The 19,940-nt window shown below is 37.9% G+C and overlaps 1 protein-coding gene across 2 annotated transcripts in view; it reads left to right on the top strand.

The window, feature by feature from the left end:
* Positions 1 to 19,940, top strand: part of CERS6 (ceramide synthase 6) — a 110,098-nt gene that overhangs the window by 60,404 nt on the left and 29,754 nt on the right. For both annotated transcript variants that reach the window (XM_017839005.1, XM_017838995.1), the window contains exons 5-6: positions 15,070 to 15,120; positions 17,687 to 17,779. In XM_017839005.1, the coding sequence (XP_017694494.1) occupies positions 15,070 to 15,120; positions 17,687 to 17,779 (144 nt within the window). The remainder of the gene's footprint in view (positions 1 to 15,069; positions 15,121 to 17,686; positions 17,780 to 19,940) is intronic.

The following is a 19,940-nucleotide window of genomic DNA, read 5'->3' as shown; positions in this document are numbered from 1 at the left end:
CATTACTGACACTGTGCCCTGTCACCTGCTGGAACAGTGAGACAGAGGCAGCCGGGATTGTGATCAGTGGACTCTGGAGGTGCAGGGGAAGCAAGCCCGGGTGCAGCTGCTTTGAAGCCAGCTGGTCTTTCTCACTTATCCAGTGACTCTTCACTGTAGTCACACTGCAGGAGATATACATGGTAGCCTTTTCAGAAGCCTCATGCTGGTTGCAATGTTTTATTGAACCATGATTTTAAAGAATACTTTTGAAGTCATCCCTCCCGTTTCATGAGAGAGCAGTTGTGTTGTAGCAAATGTGGCTGTATCTGCAAAGAACTGTTAAGATATGCAAGCAGAGCATGCTCGTGAACAGTTTCCCTAAAGTTACTGATTTTATGTAGGTCTTGCTGAAAAGGATCCTTTTGAGCTCTTTGACAAGTTTTGAGGTTGACATTTTAAATACTATACTTACTTGGGAAGCTGTGCTGTATTTGTAGTTACTGTGCACACTACATTCATGACACTGTGAGTTCTGCAGTGGAATGAAGCTGCTAATAGAGAAGATCCCTGACTGTGCTTTCAAACAAGTTTATGTTTCTCCTTTAGTTGGTGTTGGATTGAGAAATGAAGGAATACATGGGAAAATTTTGAAAATTATCCTGTTTGAAATGAAACCTGTAGTTCCTGTGAATGTTCTCTGGCATTTGTGCATTGTTGCTAATTAGATTGCATGTAAATAAATGTAAGTGTATATTCTTATAGCAAATATAACCAACCCGTATATAGAGCTGATACTGTGCTTCCTTAAAAGCCCAGTATTTTACAAGCATGATAGCTTAGAAGTGTCCTTAGAATAAAAGCCCTTGGACTTTAAGACCACTCACAGGATTCCTGAATAGGGCCTTCCCCTCTGTACCAGCTCAACTGAGGCCTTGCTTCTGATTCATGAGCAACGTGATTTCTGAAACCAACAGTTGCAGAGGTGTCAAGTGTGTTTACTTGGACTTCTGGATTTTCATTTGGCTCAGGATCATGAACTTTTCATAATTTCAAAGCAAAGGTCGTGCTGCAGTTTAAATTATATTTAAATTATAGTTAGAATATTAATGATACTGTTCTGGGGAAAAACAAAAAAAGAGTCTGAATGCAGAAACTAAGTTTCAAATTCTTTCCTACAAGTCTTCTGCAATGCATCGAAAACATCTTTCATGGGGACTCTCAACCACTACTGTCATTAGAAATAAAGAATAAATTTATTTTTCCTCGATATTTTATGGAATCATAAGAGGACATCATTCATGTATATAGAATTGACAACAACTCTTCCAGCTGGAAGCTGTCCTATGACAAAGATCACCTGTAATAGCTGAGTTCCCTAAGGCAGCAGTTGGTAGCTGTGGCTTTTTAAACTTCTTAGATTAATGCTGTAAAGATTCATCATGGGTAGGAAGCAATTCTGGTAGATCTAAAGTATCTAAAAAAATATACAGCAAAATACCAGCAGCTGTCAAACTGAAAAATAAATTGCTGTATTCAAAATGTCTAGTGCCCTAGACAGTTTTCAGTCTTTCTAGTTGTAGAACAGACTTGATTTTGTTGTAAAAATTTCTCAGCTATTGGAAAGCTATTTGCATGACATGTTGCATGTTATGTCATTTGGAGCAAAAAAAAGTGACCCGAATTAGAATGGTAATGGTCAGTATTTCATTTACCATTTCCATCTCCTCTTGCTGTACCTGCTGCATCTGCTTTTTTGTGAAGCTAATGCTGCTGAGTATTTTGCAGAACATAATAATACAAGAAATGCAGCATCTTGGAAATATTCACACTGTTTGGAATATGTCCGATCATCTGATTCTTAGAATAAGACTACTTAAATCGGGCTAATTGTTTCTAGTTTTAATGCTGAGATGCCAAAATGAGTTTGGGAAATACCTACGTTTTTAGAGTCAGAAGTGACTCTAGAAAACAACACTATGGGAAGAGTTGGGAAGCAGGAGGTTTACCTCCAGAGCCCTTGCTGTCTGCTTCATTCTTGAATTCATTGAAGCAGGCATTCTTTTGGGCACTTTTTCTGGTCTGGTCTGCATCTGTTGTTACATTTTTCTTTCCTGTGTTATACCTGAAAGGTTGTTGTATTATCTATTACTGAAACCTTGTAATTACTTTTGTTCAGTGACCTTATTTGCCCAATACTGGATAAATACTCTCATTTAAATGACGAATGTCAGAGGCCACTGTGGAGCCCTTTTAACACAATGCTGATATTTGATATTTTGCTGTGCTATTAACAGAGGGATAATGTGATACGTATGCCCCTCAGGGAGGAAATGAAGCCTGCCTTTGGCAGATTATGCTTCCTTAAAATTGATTTGGATTCTCTGGGGGGTTTTATTATGTTTTTTTTTATCATAAAACCAACTGTAGAATATATGTAAGTGAAGAAAATTTTTAAGCTAAAATAATATTGGATGTTAAAATCCAGTTATACTCTTACTTCTTTCTGTGAAAGCAGGGTTGAGCATTAGGTGATAAATAAAACAATTCCTAATTCACTGTGCAAGCAGGAAACAATACTTGTGCAAGAGTCTTTTGAAGAATACTGTTGTGAGAAAGGGGAAATGCTGTATTACATTTTTAAATCAACATCATGAATGGAAAAGGTTTCCAGTAAGACCATAGTTAGATCCTATCTCATGGAAAAGGAATTTGTTTAATCTCTTCAAAGAGGCATAAAAATTGTTGAGGGCATTTAGGAGAGATTAATAGAGTGTTTTGGATGCTTGAGATATAAATCATGAGTCATGCTGTGAGAAAGATCAAAGTCGGTGGAGAAACTTAATTTTAAATGACTCCAGCACTTCAGTGTACATCACCAAGGAAAATGAATGCATTTTGGACAATGAGGATTTGTGATAGACAGCCAGTCAACACAGGGAAGTTAAGATAATAACTGGATCAGGCAAAAAAGGACAAAGCTAGGCAGGCTGGCAGAATTTATTTGAGGCTGAAAGGAAACTGAAGAGTTTTGAAAGAAAAAGCAAAAGTAGAATATCAATTATATCCTAATTCAGTAACAGGACACTAATGGCAACAGGACTTTCAAATGTAGACAATGCGGACAAATTTTACATAATCATGGGAAGGAAAAGCAACACACTAATTTAAAAAATACATCTAGAATTGAATTTCACTTTATCTGTTTTGAATCCAGCTGGGGGTATTTAATAACATCAGAGTAATAAGTAAATGCTATGTAATCATCAATTTGGCGAGTTAGGCTGGTACTGAGCCATAAACAGCATCTTTACTACTTGTGCATTGCACTGTTGTTCAGGGCAGTGAAAGAGTGGCCACCAGACCTCATGTCCCCCAGTGGACTGATTGCTAATTTTGACTTGAGCACAGTATTCATTGTCCTGTCAGCCCAGCTTTCTGAAAGATAGAGATTTTTCAGTTTTCTATCATAAAAATGGCAGATCTAGATGAAGTACTCCCCAAAGTGTTATATTTGGGCAATTTTAATAAATAATAAATAATTTTAATAAATAAAATAATAGTTTTAATAAATAAAAATAGTTTTAATTAATCTGTAAACTAAGGTGGCTCATTCATACCTGTACCAAAGTATTTAGTTCAACACTCCTATTGCCAGAAGCTTTTCATGTTTTACTATTCAAATTAATGAAGCAGTCCTGTTTTTCACAGCTAATTTAACCTGAGCAAAGAGTACATGTTTGGATATAAGAACAGGTTATTAATAATTTGACTGGTGCTTTGAGTTACCATTGTTGAGTTGAACTCACTATTGAGGCAATGACTTGGAGCAGGATAGCTGTATTCTCATTTAAACTAGTGTAACCCGTAGAACAATATGTATTTTTACACTCTTAAGTGCTTTGAGTCATAAAACTGCTTCATTTTATCTTTAAAGTAGTAGGGCAAAAATCTGGCCAGATCTGGCCAGTGATCTTTTAGGTTTTTTTCTTATTGTGGAAAAATTTCCTTCCATTGTTATACCCTGTTACACCTTTCAGAGCTTTCTAATTTCTTCTACCTATTGATGGTCTTGGCTGCTGGCTATGAACAATGCCAGGTTAGCATGGGGAAGTACTGCTGTAAGTTCAAATCTAATTCAGAGTTTTGCTTCTATTTTTTTAACTGCCATTATCTCACATGTGACTTAAGGAGTTTCCCCAGGAATTTTCATCCCATCCCCAAGATTTGTAGCCTCAAGAAGCTGGAGTAAAGCAAATTCTTTCCTCTTGCCCAATTACTCTAGGTTTTTGTTGTAGCCAAAATTTACAGTTTATGGATTTATACTAAAACTTATTATGAATTTGCAAGTTATAAAACATAAGCATAGTTCCCTTGTTCTCATCTCTACCAGTCAGTCTTATTGCCAGTTGTTTTAATGTATCAGTTGCAGAAAAATACCACAAGTTATGTCTACATAGATCCACCAGCAGGATGATAAATGGAAACAACAAATGGCTTGTATCTGCACTTTCTCAGCAGGAGGGGAAAGTGAAAAAGAGAAAATGGATGTAAAATTTTATGTAGGCTTAGATATTTTTAAAGCTTGAGGAAATTAATTTTGGCTGTCTTCCCTTGCTTTAGTGAAGTAAATGTTATCATGGTCACTGACTCAGAATTGAGCAGGAAAAAATTTCTTGCAAACTGTGTTTTAGTATTAAAATTAATTAGCATTTCCCCCTTCTCTCATTCTGTTACAGGAAAATACAATATGAGAGGGATTCTCTCACTGGGATTTTTTTCATTCAGTACTTAGTATCTGTGACATTATTAAATACACCGAGAATTGCGACTCTTGGGGTGTCATGTGCAGGGCCAGGAGTTGGATTTGGTGATCCTGATGTGTCTCTTCCAACTCAGAATATTCTATGATTCTAAATATTCCATTTGTAAAGACACCTGCAGCCCCATGGGTGAATTGCCCTGATACAGTATATGTGCACTAACCTCAGAAAAATGCAATGGTTGCAGGACTGGAAGTGAACGAGTCTGCTTCAGTCTGTCCTTATTGTTGCTTAGGGTTGTGCCTTATTTTAACTGTACTCAGTGACTTCATCATGGCTGGGCTTCACGGACGAAGATTTGGAAAGGGCTCTACCCACGTTTGTTGCAAGCGTGTTGGTGGCTAAAAAGGCCAATACGAGATAGGCATGACTGGTTGCAAAAGGCACAGCAGAAAGACTCCTTAGATGGTGTATTCTGCAAGGCATGATTCTTTCTGCATTGTCTTTTCTCCTCAAGGGTGATCCTGCGTGCTTAGAAATGAGTACCTAATGACCATCACACTAGTGTGGCTAGAGATGAGGTGCTTTTGGCATGCCTGTTCTAGCAACCTGTCTGAAGGAGCTCTGCTCCCTGAGTCATCTGGTGGGACTTGGTGCTGTCTCTATGTTTAGAAGCAGTCAGCACTTCTGCCAAGTGGCAGTATTTGAGAGTGGGGAGTTCACTAATGAAAGGCTTCTTCACCAGACTGTAATGGCACCGTTTGATTCAAACACATTCTTGCCTCTCTGGGGATAAAAGTTAGCCCTGTGAACTAGAGAAAGGCTATATTTCCTATTAAAAATCCTGCAGTTGCAGTAAATTTCTAATTTTCAGACTGCCAGGGATGATCTTGAGACATTGTCACAATATGCCTGTATGAAAGTACAGCAAAACATACCAGTTGGAGGAGTGGAAGGTGGAAGAGGCTTTTGTTTGTTTTTTCTCTATACAACTGTTTCCCAGTAGGCAATGTAGGTTCATAAATAACACAGTCTTAAACATCAGGGTTTGTGCATGAAATTGTACCATGGTGCTTACTTGGTAAGCAGTTGTTTGTCATTATTAAAAATTAAGTCTATCTCCCTTTGTGGGCTGCATGCATTGATGGAACATGTTATATGTCAGTGAAACAAACCATGGTGAATCCTGCAAAGGAAAGTAGCTCTCTGGGAATTTCCAAAACTCAGCACCAGGAATACAATGAAGGATGGGGTAAACACTTCCCATCAGCACATGGTATGGAAGTCAGTGGCTGGCCAAAATCAGACAGATGCACTCTTCCGACAGAGCAACCACAGATAGGAGCTATAATTACAGGAAGTAGATATGTAATGATGAGTTTAATTATTAACCACTTTCCTGTATGCCTTTGAGTAACCATAGTATCAGAGCACAGAGCACTGGAAACCCTGGAGTTTTGTTGAAGCTGCATCCTGTAAGAAAATTAGGAGTACTCTGAAATCATGCAACTCTGCAGTGATCTACCAGAGGTAGATTCACTGCCCTATTTATTTTTTTAATTATTTGCTTCAGGGATTTTTCCTGGTCTCTTAAAGGTATAATTTTATGCAGGTAACCAAGGTGTGGTTTGCCAAGTGTAAACCTCAGTACTCTCCGTTCACAAACTAATTCCAGGCCTACAGTTATGTGTTGTCTTTTTAAATAAAATAAATTCATAAATATCCTCTTAGATATCAATTCTAGGCTAATTGATGTGGTCTGGCTTTGTGATCAAAAATAGAAGGCAGCTGTAAAGCTAATGAGTGTACAGCTGCTTTGCTAAAGTGTTATCTGGAGTGCTCAGCTGAATGTGTCCACTACTTTTTATGCACCCTTCTTACTGTGTGGATAGAGTAAGCCCAAAATACATTGGATAGTGTTGCTGGGAAACCTGTTAACCTCAAATGAATAGGAACTTTAGCCTGGTTCCTGCAATATTTATATAGGCCTTCAACTGCTCTAAACTGTAATAGCACCACTGGCTGCTCAACCTGCTCATGACCAAACAGTCCTTGAAAATGTTGCCATTACACATGAAGACAAAAGTTTTTAGAAGTTTTGCTTGCTGTAAAGCAACTAGTGGAGGAAATATCAGAGGAAGAAGGTACACAAAAGAGAGCTTTGTAAGGGGACTGGTAAGGGGAGGAGATGCTACAGCCACCAGTTTCTCCAGCTGGAGTGTTCTTCACTTCTGTTCAATGCATTGTTCTAATCAACATTGGGACCCTTCCATATTCTGTAGGATTATCAGTTCCTTTTGCCAACTTCGTTTTCCACGTAATTTGTAAGTTGAAATTAAACATTTATCAACACAAGACATAAGCACCAGATATCTGTACATCATATTTTTAAAGAGAAAAGTGGATGTGTGTGGTGCACGGAGCTTATTCTGCCTTCCCAGAGATCATTTTATGTAAATACATCAAAACTTGAATTCATATTTTTTCTAAAAATATTTTTTGCGCACACACGTATTTGCATTTGAAATGTCAAGTGCGTCTTCCAGTGATTGTGGTTAATCTTGGCCTTTATGAATTCTACCATATGTTTTATGGTTTCTGATCGGTAAAAGTATGATTTTTTATTATGTTTGGAAATCAGCAGTGCAGATTGCTGACAGCAAAGACCGAGTGCTCTTCATTGCAGAAGCATTTTCCCCCTAAACCCTTGTTTCTGCAGACACAAAGCACTAAGCTCTAGAGAAAAAAAAACCACCCAGTTCTGCAGAAACTTAAAACAGCTTGCTTAGTCACAATATATGAGAAGAGAACCTCAGGAGGTTCATCAACAATGTGTCACAGTCTTCATTTCTGTAGTCAGCTATGCCAAGAAATATGAATGACTGCTTGGATCTGTGAAGGATTTATGAAAATGTTATTTCTGGTGTGAGAAGCTACTGCATCCTAAACCAAATTAATGATCACTGGAAGGAAGAACACACAGAAGTTGATGCAAAAGAGTAGCCACGGATTTTGGTTTTTTTCTGAATTCTCTTTGTTGCCAGAGTGGTGTTTTGTCAGAACTTAGTGATTTTGTGGATAGAGGGAAGCATACATAATTTTGCTGTGTAGGTGACTAAACACGGGTGCTTGCAGAGTGTCAATAAGAGTGTCAATTTACTCCACAGTTCAACCTGCAGTAAACAATATCAACCAGTGCTGTTGGCATCGTTTGCTGCTAAGGTTGTGCCCTCAGTGCCTGCCACATGTGACCAGTGGAGACTGGAAACTGTCTGATGTATTTTTTAAATCAGTGAAACTTTAATATGAGACATCCTTAAGCTGTAGCAAAACAAATACAACAGTGGCAAGGGATGATGTTGTCCTGTGCAATTTTTCAGAGGATAATAAAAAAACCCAAAGACATATTTAGGAAATCAGAGAGTTTCCAAGACACTGTAAATCTGAAGTCCTTGGAGGGCAGGCGAGCTTAGTGGAAGATGATAGAAACTTTGAAAAGGTGGCTTAGAAAGTTCTAATAAATCTTCTAAAAATCAAGGAAAATGAGGATGAGTTTCATTTTCTTTCTGCTGGAGAAAAATAAGCTGCAAAATATTGATACTTGTGAAAAAGAAAAGGTCACTTTCTGTGACTTGTAAAACTGTGGCTTGTTTTACAACAATTAATACAAAGGAGTTTTTCTGTGGTTAAGTAGAAAAAGAGTGTATTCATTTGTACCTTATATGCAGAAGCAAATGTTTTCATGGATATATATTGCCCTTAAGAGTGAAAGGCTGCAGTAGTCTACAGTTATGTTGATCCTCACTGAGCCACGTAAGAAGATGGGGAAGGAAGCCTGAGGTCATTGTGGAATTTATATCTAAGAGACTAATTTATTGAAAAATCTCTTGGGTTTACCATAAATGGGCGGAGTCATTTTAACACTAGAACATAGAGCCCCTGGCACTGGAAACTAAAGAAGGATGCTTTTTGTGCTGCCTGGTAATCTGACTTTCTCTCTAAGGTCAGCGGCCATCATGCCATGAGGTTGCAGGTGTTGCAGAAAAAAAAAAAGAAAGCAAGCAATTTAATTCACCTCTAAGCAAGTGTTTATTCAACCAAGTGATGTGCAAGAGGAATGCTTATTAATATATTGAAAAAGAAAAAATTATTGTAATCCCTAGCCATAACTAGGGGGAAAAATGAGTGTTAATTTAATTTAAGCATGTAGAAAATCAAATAATAAAAATTTAAAAAAAAAAAAAAATAAAACAAAAAACAAAAAAAAAAAAAAAAAAGAAAAAAAACACACGAAAAAACCAAAACAAACCACAACCCAACACCCCAAAACAACAGTTAATTATGAATAATTGTCCTTCTGCTGATGTTATGAAAGGTGCTGTCCACTAAAAGCCTGTAATTTTTCAGTTCCTGGATAATAAAAAAGGTGTGAAGAATGTTAAATGTATCTGTATTTTGCAGTCAAGAGAAAGCTTGTAGTCTCCTCCTCCCCTGCTGTTGCAATTGCACTCTTGGGTAAATAAGCTGTAAAGCTCAGAATGCAGGGTGGTGCCTGTCCATGTGAGCAGGAGATGGTGTTCTGCCTGCAGTGGGAGAAGGCAGCTGCTGTTGAGGAAAAGACAATGTGTCGTGTGTCATATGTATCAGACAGTGAATGTTTGGTCTAGGGAAAGGAGCGAATTCCACACAGCATTTGTGGGGCTAATTAACGTTAAGAGGAAATCTTCTGGCCTTACTTTGTACCAGTTGTTTCTGTGAAGAGCAGGGACCTGCTCTAGCTTGATGAAAGTAGATGGGAATGCCGTGAGACATCTTTGGCATCTTTGCCTGCATCAGCTTAAAATAAATGAGATAGTAGAACTTTGCCAAAAGTATATATTATCTTGCATGTAATTAACAGTGCTAATTTCTGTTCCACTTAATATTGCTTGTAACTGTCAGAGACAAATGATACAAAGCTGTATTCAAACACATTTACCGAGCCAGATAAAATCTTGGCCTTTTGAATTTGCAAAGCAGTGAACATATACACAGTGAATGCTCAGGTTTTCTGTATTGTGCTGGTTTTGTTTTATAGGATCAAAAGTTTTCTAATTTCAAAAGCAAGTTAAAATCTTTTTTTTTTTTTTTTTTTTTTTACTGAGGATGTCTCATTTTGGTTTGAAATGTGTTTTTGAACATAAATCAGCTCTTATGAAATGTGAAGATTGTGTCATGATGTTCCTGGATTTTTACATGCTGGATTCTGATAAAAACAGCAGGCATATTATATTTCTTTATTTGATGGAAAAGTCAGAAGATTTTTCTCACATATCCAAGAATTTAGGAAGAACCCCTTTGAGGGTTACAACATGCCTGTGAGGTCAGGAGTAAATCAGGTATATAACAGTGCTTTGTGATACTCCAAACTGCAGAAGCTGCTCTGGAGATTTTGCTGTCATGAGACTTAGTGATGAGCTTTTGGAAATGTTTCTTCAATATATTACTTGTTTCAAGTTTATGGACTACAAAAAGAAAAATATGGGTAACAGCAATGCTGTATTCTTTATGTGCACATCTCTTACATATCTGTAGGTTCACGCTTTGAAGGACAAACCAACATCAGTGCTTGTGGTACAACTTGTGTATTGGGATTTCTACTTGTGCTGGGTACAAGGCAAAGTTATTCTGTTGCTGGATGCCACCTCGGTCCGAGGTGGGGTGTGGCCGTGACACAGCACTGACGTGTCCAGAGTCGAAGTAGAGGTGCAAATGGAATACTTCATTGAGGTGTCCAAAGGTTTTATGGGTTCAGGCGGGGAAAGGGCTAGAACATGGGGTGGAGCATGAGACAGACAAACGGGGCAACAAATCGGGGTAGGGACACAGGCAAAGGGGGAGGAACATGGGAGGAACCGGGGAAGGAAAGGGCGAATGGTAAATGTCTCCTCTCTGCAGCTTCTTCAGCCTATCAGAGAGGAAAGCAGGGAAGCGGGCATGCCTGGGAAATACAAATACTGGGGAAACATACAATGTGTATACTTATAAACACATAAGAACTTTAAAGTCCGTATCATAAAGTCCTTTCAATCGCTGTACATCCTTCTCCACCCCTGAAATCGTTCCCATCCTGAATCTTGCTCCTTCACAGCTGGTAACAGCAACTTGCAGTGAAATGAACTGTGAAAGTAACTTTGGCTGCCCAAAAGAAGTTATTTTGCAAATTTATGAGACCTACGTATATATATTTGTATTTACAGACACAGATGATTCCATGAGAAGTGTGTAGAATTCTCTTCCATCTGTGAAGTGCCTGCTACACACTGATGGTTGCCTTGCTGACAGTATGGGAAGGTTCTTGCTTATGACATGTACAACTCTTGTCTGTCTCTCTGAGAGCCTAACCTGTGGCTTTTGTGTGTTTCCTATACTCAGTGAATTCTATTAGGCACATATGGATGAGAGAGGAGTATTCTTGGTTATTATTATTGCTTTATGATGAACCAAAATTTATCTTGTTACTTTAAGATAGTGCTTCAGGTGCATCTATTGCCTCCTTGATAAAATACACACAAAAGTACCTTTCAGCCAAATTCACTGTCTGTGGAGCTGATCACAAATGGAAGGGGTTTTATTGTACTACTTTTTTTCCCCTTCCGTTTACTATCAAAACTGACCTTTCACATACTAGATACTAGCAGCATTTTGAGCAAGAATGGCAGATTTTCATTTCTTTGGGGCTTCTGAAGGCCAGGGGCCAATTAGAAGCTTGGATACAAAACAACCCAAGGCTTCTGACTAAGCATGCAGACATCACAGATCATTTGGGGGTTTTGTGTTTGTTTTTTTTCCAAAATCCTCAGTCATTCCCTTCTCTGAAGAAGGGGATTCTGAAGTAATTTTTAAAATTAATGTATTTAATCACAGGGTTGGAGAGAGGTTTGATGGAGCTTTTAACAGATATTTCTGTAAGGAAATTAATAGTGATTTGTTTCTTAATACTGTAAATTACAACAGATTGAACAGCTGTTTATCATCCTGCTCTGTCACTGATACTGCACTTATTAGACACTGCACCAAAGTGTGGTAAAACTTCAGTTTCTATCTGAACTCCTTTATGTTCTGTAAGGCAAGATGTCAGCGTTGCAGGGCTAGTGCTTTGTGCGTGGCATAATTGGTACTGAAGTTTTTAGTATCCTGTTTCCAGCTTAAGGAGGCCTTTCTCTTATCAGAATCTTTGTGTTTCCTCTCTTCTCCAGTCCCCTCAGATTTCTTCCTTCCTCGGAGATTATATACCAAGAATAAGAAGTAAAAGGTAAAATTGGGTATTCATGAGGGAATGGAAACAGTACCATTCTTTTATGTTCATCAGAAAAGGATCTTTTTTGAAGCCAAGTCACTGACCTTTTCTTCTTATCCATCATGAGACTCTTCAGGAAGATCTGTGTTCAGCTTCATGGTGAACTTGCCTGGCGTGACAAAGTTTGCAGACATGTCCTATGAGCACACACAGGGCTCAAGTGAGCCCTGAGAATGTTGGTCTTAAGTTCTTTCTGATTGATCCACCTTTCACTAACGTGTCTAAGTCTCACACTGCAGACCGTGTGAGCTTTTTTAAGATTTTCTCCTTCCTACTGAAGCCTGTACAGAGTATTCCACAGCTGTGAGGTTTACAGAGAACTAAACAAGATGCTTCTTGGTCCAATTATAACCATGAGTAACCAATTATAACCATTATAACATGCAGAAGTTAGGTTCAGTCTAGGGCTATGCTCATTGTGGAGGTCAGAGCGGAGGGCTGAGCTTAAACCAAGCTCTTCGTCTACCTCTTCCCTAAAACCTTCCAGGGCAAGCATAAGCAAAGTTCCCTTCTGCTGCCGCTGTTAGAGTCAACTCAGAGATGCCAAGGCAAGTCAAGGGGAAGGGAGACTGGGGAGAGAGGGGAAAGAAGGTGATACAGGAGCCTTGCCATCTTAACCGCTGTCGCCTTCCAAGGATTCATTAGGTTTCCAAACAGCTACTCAGAAGTATTTTATCTGAGATGGCAGCGGGGCTTTCTGAGCTTTATGTGGCTCAGAAGAGGCATATGTTCTGCAATGTGTTGGTCTTTGAGGCTTAATGCATACATTATATTATTTGTCAGTTTGTGGTATCCTGTCGGGCTTTGTGGTTATATGTTCCTCCAATGAGCTCTACTTTATTTAACAATCGTCATTTTAATTGCACGTAGACCTTTGTGTCTGCAGCTGCTACAGCAGGCATCTCTATGAAGAAGCCTTAAAATGTCATAATATTTGAAAGAGAAAAATGTGCATTTTTTCCTAGGACCTGTAATTTAGGCAGCAAAATAATTGGGTAGGAAGCATCTCTTATCTCTTGTTGAATCTAATATGAAAGACAGTTACAGCTTTTCAAACCTATGTAAAACTATGAATTATCCTAGAATACTTGTATTGATCTAATTTAAGCAGCTATCAGACAGAAATATTTTAGATTCTTTATATTGTCTTGCAGAAGAGAGGCTATGACTGTTTCCAAAGATGTTTTTTATTGCATAAAATCTGGGGAACTTACATAGCACGGTAACTACTGTGGAGATTAATTGGGTTGAACTAATTAATTTCTTCCATAACAATTATTTCTAATACAGAGAAGGAGAAGTTTGGGTGGACTTTGATCATTCTTACAGCATCCTTTTGAGAGGCATATCAGAAACTCTAGAAGTTCTGTTACTTCAATTGTTGGTATACTGCTCAGGTTACTGTAAGAATTATTCTTTGCCATTTCACGAGCATTGGGGGTATAGGTGTGCAAATTTCATTTTATCTTATTTTCCATTAAAGGACACATTCAAAAATACAGGAAGAGCCTTTAATAATCATATTACATCATGTTAACCAAGAAAGGCTCTAAGAACCTTCTATAAGACAAATTGGGCTATAATTCTGCATAGCGTTTGTCCTGTCTTTTATTAAGGTACAGATCCTTCCTGCCTAGCCTGATTCTCAGCCTGGGGCTTTGACATTCTGCCTAGTGTTCATTTTATTGCTCTGACACACACTCATTTTATTTTGAATGAGTTTGTTATTATGGCTTGCCTGAGCTGAGCTGCTCCACCTGATGGTGAAAACAAGAACATGCCGTCCTTCCTGCAATGAGAATTTATTTGAAAAACTGTAATTAATCTAGGGGAAACATTTCATGCTGTAAGTGTATGTGTGCCTTAATCCAAGAGATCTACTAATGATGTTCTGTCCCCTTTAAACTCGAGTTTCGAGCAGTTAAGGTTATGGGAACTAGTTGCACTAGGATCTTGAATCCACAGTTTTCTTTCAAGTTTCTAATGAGATGCCCTGTAGGTGGTTACTTGTAGTGTAAACAAGTGCTTCTCAAGGTCCAGATGCTGCCAGAACCTGAGGTGCAGCTGTGCTTTGCAAGACATGCATCTCTGAAAGGAGGTGTTCCTGCTCATGCACAAAAAGGGAATTACTTGGTAGCTGTTGATTTGGTCATGTTCTTATTATGCAATGTGGAAATATTTCATGGTGAGTATGTTGGGTAGAAGACCTTGCCCATATGGTAGAGCCTATCTCAGATATATTTAATTGCACAGAAAAGGTGATAAAAACTAAATAACTCGGAAAGAAACAACCCGCTTACAATAAAAGATTTAAAAGAAAAAGAAATAATCACATAAATCCCATGCAAGCAACAAAGAAACAGGAAGCATAACAGAGCTTCACCTTCCCAAGTCTTTTAGTTTACCGAGCTTTTTGCAATGCAAGGGTCCGTGGATCCTACAATAAATTTGTCTCTGGCATATTTCATGTTGCCCTAAGATGTGAGAGTATTTTCCATGTGATAGCAAAATCTATCATCTCTGGATGGTCATGTCTTCAGCCAGGAAAGCAAGAGATATGATTTGCTATTTTGTGCTGATGTGGCAAGGATGAAGGATGGTTCCTGTATAGAAGGATGCTTGTAGGTAACAGCACATGCGAGGAACTTTCCTTAAAATATTTGAGCAGTCTGAGGTCAAAATTTCCCATGCTATTGAGAAGGTAATGTGAGATCTAACCATCTAAGCACAGGCTGATTACATTCAGTCTGCACTCCTGCAAAACTAAGGTCATGGGGTACCAACAAAAAAGAGGCAAGTTGCTCTAATTCTTGCTGTGAAACTGGGGAATCTCCTTGTTCTATTCAGTTTTCATAGCCTCTAGCAAAAACTGAAAATCTTAAGCTGTTCCTGTAGTTTTGTCTTTCACTTGTAATAAAAATATACACTTAACATTGCAGAAAATGGTGTGTACAAACCTTTGTTTTGTTTTTTCTTTCTTTCTCTCAGACACCCTGGCTCTGGAATACCAGACAGTGCTGGAACGGGTATCCATATCAGGTAAAAGTTACAGTGCTGCCTAAAAACAAACATGACACTTCTGCAAAGCTCTGTTTTTAATATGTCAATATGTTAGTGTGAGTGGGCTACTTGGTATTTCAGATCATTGCTACATATGTCCCATCTTGCTTGAGTTCAAGATGGGAAAGACGAATATAGTTGTCACACCTGAATTCCACACACTGAATTCCAAAAGCTCCAGAGAAAAGTTGGCAATTTAAGGAGTTTCACCTGTCTAGGTGTTTTTTATTTTATTTTATTATTCTTTTTTCCCGAAGGAGGGGGAGAAGGGGGGAAAAGTCATTTTCAGACTGGAAAGTATGAAGAAGAGTATTGTCTGAAAGACATGTGAATTCCCTGTGACAGTAAACAGCCCTTGACAGACTGAATAGGAGAGGTGTGTTTTGATGCTACTGTTCTTGAAGGTTGTGTACCTGTTGGAAATAGTTCAGTAGAGATAGTTCAGTAAGAATGACCAGAAATCTTGATCTGAGAAAGGTTGAAGGAATTTGGTCATGTAGCCTCAGAAGAAGTGATGACTTAAATTCCACCCGGAGACTGGAGGGTAAACTGAACAATTGAAGCAGAAATTGAATGGAGGAGGTCTTGAATCTTCATCCCTCAGAAATTTTAGATACAATTGTTTTTTAGATTGATATGGCTATAGTTACTTTATGGTTACTTACAGGTACTTTTCAGTCCTGTTCTCTCCTATTTTTGTGTTATTATATGCAATAAGAGATTTACTTACAACAAAAGAATATGAATCTTACTGGTCAAAGAACATACATTTACCAGACTTACCAGAAGAACAAAGTCTGGTTACAACTTCTAGACTGTAGTAACTAAAATTACTATGCTAGTAGTGGTGAGGGTGCAACAGGAAGCAAATCACCTAATTAAAGTAATTGTGAAAATCATTTTCTCAGAGATAAAATTGTCTACTGGGTGCTAATCAGAACTAAGTACTGTGTTTTAAATTTGTTTTGTTTTGTTGGCTTTTCCTTAACTAGATAAAATTTCTAATTTCTTGTTTGCTACAAATCCTTTGTAAGTTACTCACCAATGCATTGCAAAAATCCAGCTGGACTTTACTGTATTACTGTAGATATAGACAAATGGATCATTTGGGTCACAACACAGCCATAAGCACAGAACAGTCCTGTTGAGGTTAAGTCTTGAAGAACTGAAACCTAACATTTGAACTAAATTAAACACACACTATTGATCCAGGAGGGAATCCATGACATCATTAGAGTTACCCTACATTATCGTTATGTATGGGTTTAGAAATACTAATGCTAATAATGCTAATAAAGCAGCTGACAATCTTCTTTTTTACTAGGAATTTTCTTCAGTGAGTTCCCTTGCAATAATGAGTATAATAGTCGCAGTTTATTGCTAGCTCTTATTCTCTTTCCCTTTTTTAATTACACCTAATTAAAAGTCTATTGGCAGTCTCACTAAATCAGAAAAGGATTATATTAGCCCAAGAAATGGCTTTAAAAGATTGATATTAAATGTACACATTTTCATAAAGGATAAGCATATTTCTATATTAAAGAAACCCCTACAGAGCATTCATTGGGCACCTAAGAACTGTTTTTCAGCGACTAAGAACTTGTCTGCAAAAGAGAATGTGAATAAAAGAGGCAACTGAAGCACCTCTTGCCAATGGAAACAGCTCAGGCCCTACTTGGGTGCGTAGCTGTGCCAGTGCAAACTGCTCTAGAGATGGTTTATCTAATTCCTCAGGCAATGCCCTCAGGAGCTTCTCCTTTGCCAGTGTCCCTCTCTATCACTGAGGTGGAAGATAAGACTATCAGGGAGGCACATTTGCATGGAAATTAGAGTAGCTCCTTGGACTGGCTCTCTTAGGCTGGGGGGCCAAACAGCTTATGCCTGCCACCAGTTACCTTCTTTGAAGTTACCCCAAGTTGGTTTTGGTTGTGCATAAGTTCCCATCTCTTGCTATTTATATTTATTTTACTTTTAAACATCTGTGTAACCATGTTGTATATCAAACAGGATGCCTGGATAAATTTATTCTATTTTCTTCTTTTCAAATGTTAATATGTTCCCAAAAAATGGTAAAATTCTTTAAAAGTAGACATCTATATTAGAAAGAGCCCTGTTCAAAGCTCACAACATTATCATCATGAGCTGATGAGATTATATACTAGCATTACTTTTTTCTAATCTGCTCTAGCATGGTTTTTTTGCTGTGGTTTAAACATTACTGATGTAAAGCAAGATGTTTCAAGTAATCTTTCAAAAGACTTAGGAGTACTCGGAATTTGGTTTGTTCTGGGTTCCAAATTAGCAACATCATAATTTTTGGTATTACAGTATTGTCAAGACTAAAACATTAGAGGAGAGAGGGTTGAGGAGCTTTATTTTTCCAGAGCCATCAAAGTTTGAAAGAGGCAACCATCATCATTTTTCTTACATAGGATGCTTATGTATAATTCAATAATTCTCTGTGATTAAACGTGTCTCCTATAGGCCACAGCTGCCTGTAATGTCAGTTAGACTCTATTAACCTTTTCTCATCTCCATCTTTCAGCCACTGATGCCTGACCTTCATTATTACTACCTAGTTGAATTGTCATTCTACTGGTCCTTAATGTTTTCTCAATTCATTGACGTCAAAAGAAAGGTAAGGACAATCAGACTAAAAACATTGAAAGCTTTACGTATGTATCATTCTTGAGCATTATCTGTATTACTTGTGTAGCGAACTGGAAATACAGTTTCTAGTCTCTGCTTCTTGCAGATAGTACTCACTGAGAAATTGGTGTTGAAGTGTTTGTCTTACTCTGTTCCTTGTTACTATGATGTGGGTTTTTCCTGCACATGAGAAGAAAAGCCTGGAACAATCAAATATTGAAGGGCAAATAGCAGTAGCTAGAAAAACCTTCTGCTCTTATACAGTGACTCGAATGGAATTGAACATATAGTATCTAGTAGATGTACTGTTTCTTCTAAGAATGAAATGATTAAATATCAATGACAGAGCAAGACTGCCTCATAAATCCATAGTATAACTTGGTTAAGATCTATGAGGGGTTTCAATTTTTTCTATGAAGGGATGGTAAAAACAGGATATATGTAATACTAAAAAGTAATTTTACATTTCATTTTACCATTATGGTTATGAAATTTCAAGTAGCAGAACATTGCTATTAAAGGGCTATTAATGAAAAAAAATAAAACTCTGGCCAAATAAAAACATTTTTCCAGAATCATGAGTAACCCATTCCATATTCCAAGTTCTCTCCTCCAAGGAGAATCCTAGTCCATAGCAGAACAGGCAGCACAACAGTTATTCTGTAATAACAGTCCATTGAGATACTCTTGCAGGGGGTTTTAATGTTTCAAAATTACATTTTTAAAACATTTGGAAGGATTTTATAATATTGTTATGTTCTTCCTTCAGCTGACATTTAATTAAATGATTGTAGGCTATGCTAATGGAAAAATCCCTGTTTATTAGAATTTTAGCAGGAGCATAACTCTGAAAAGACTAAATGAGAATCCAGTATGTCTTTAATAAATTTATCTGCTATTTGGAACCACAATGTGCTCCTGAGAGTCTTGTGCCACATGTATGTATACAGAAACACCCCCCTCTATCTGGATTTCCAAATTACTGCGGAAGTAAAAAGCTCAAGAAAGCATCTAAAAAATTTAAGTCCTTACAGGAGGGTAAATTGTAAAAAAAGCAACCAATATATGATGAATACATGTAAGTCCCTTGTTTGCATAGTCTGTAGATGCTAAACATTCTGTTAAATAATGGCTTTGAAATGAGCGAAACTTCACTGGTTCAAAAACCAGAGATACAGAAAAACAGTGCACAACAGAGCTGTATGATAATGCAGATGAATTTAAATCAAGAGTAATATTGACTAGTATACCTAAGCTGCAGGTGCCAAGTCTATTTTTTAGTTATATATAAGTGACTTGTTATCAGGAAGACTTTACAGCAACCTGCTGTGGAAATAGAATAGAAGATGAAGGTGGGGAAGTGGATGGCTAACAGCTGAGTAACACCCCTGCCACAGATTTGCAGTGCTAGAGCACCAGATCCAAGCATGTCCCATGCGTCTGCTGTGTCTGAGAACATGCAGTGTCCAGCAGAGAGCAGGAAAACAGCATCTGCAGTGCAGTGACAGCAAGTCAAAAGCCTTTCATTAGAAGCAACCTGCAGGAGACAGTGGAGGTGCCGTATTTATAAGCAAATAATGCATTAAATCACTGACCAGTTTGGACTGAAGGGACAGTTCTTTTTCTAGTGTAAGCGAAATCGATAACTAGGAAGATTGGATTGTAGAAATGCCCTGATGTCACACAGTAAAACTGCTCTGTGCCCAGGGGCAAGTGCAAGCTGTCAGGAGAACCCACTGAGCTGAAAAATGTCAGCACTAAAGGCTTATAGTAGTTGACAAAAAGAGGTACAAGCTTGACAGAGACACCACCCCTTGTAACATCATAATAGTTCTCTTTTAAAGAGAAGATTTAGTTTAAAATAATGTGGAAACCGCATAATGCACCCAATATGCAATGTGTGAAATGGTGCCCATATGAAATAAGGATCTATTTAAAAAGACGCAGGAAATTTGCCAGCTAATATCAGATGCTGTTGTAATATTTCACAGTGGCTTATACAGAGTAGATTAACAGTTCTCAGCTGGAGAAACCTGTTGATGTTTTCATGTTACAGTGAAAGGATTACTTTTATCTAAGTCTTGGTTATCATTTTAGGTACTTTAAATTCAGCAGAAGTATCTGCGTTGTATTCTGAGATGGTCAAAAGT

The sequence above is a fragment of the Lepidothrix coronata genome, unplaced genomic scaffold, assembly GCF_001604755.1.
Source record: "Lepidothrix coronata isolate B3197 unplaced genomic scaffold, Lepidothrix_coronata-1.0 Scaffold7, whole genome shotgun sequence".
NCBI classification, from domain to species: domain Eukaryota; kingdom Metazoa; phylum Chordata; class Aves; order Passeriformes; family Pipridae; genus Lepidothrix; species Lepidothrix coronata.
Note: the sequence above shows the minus strand (reverse complement) of the source record. Positions and strands in the feature narration are given on the sequence as shown.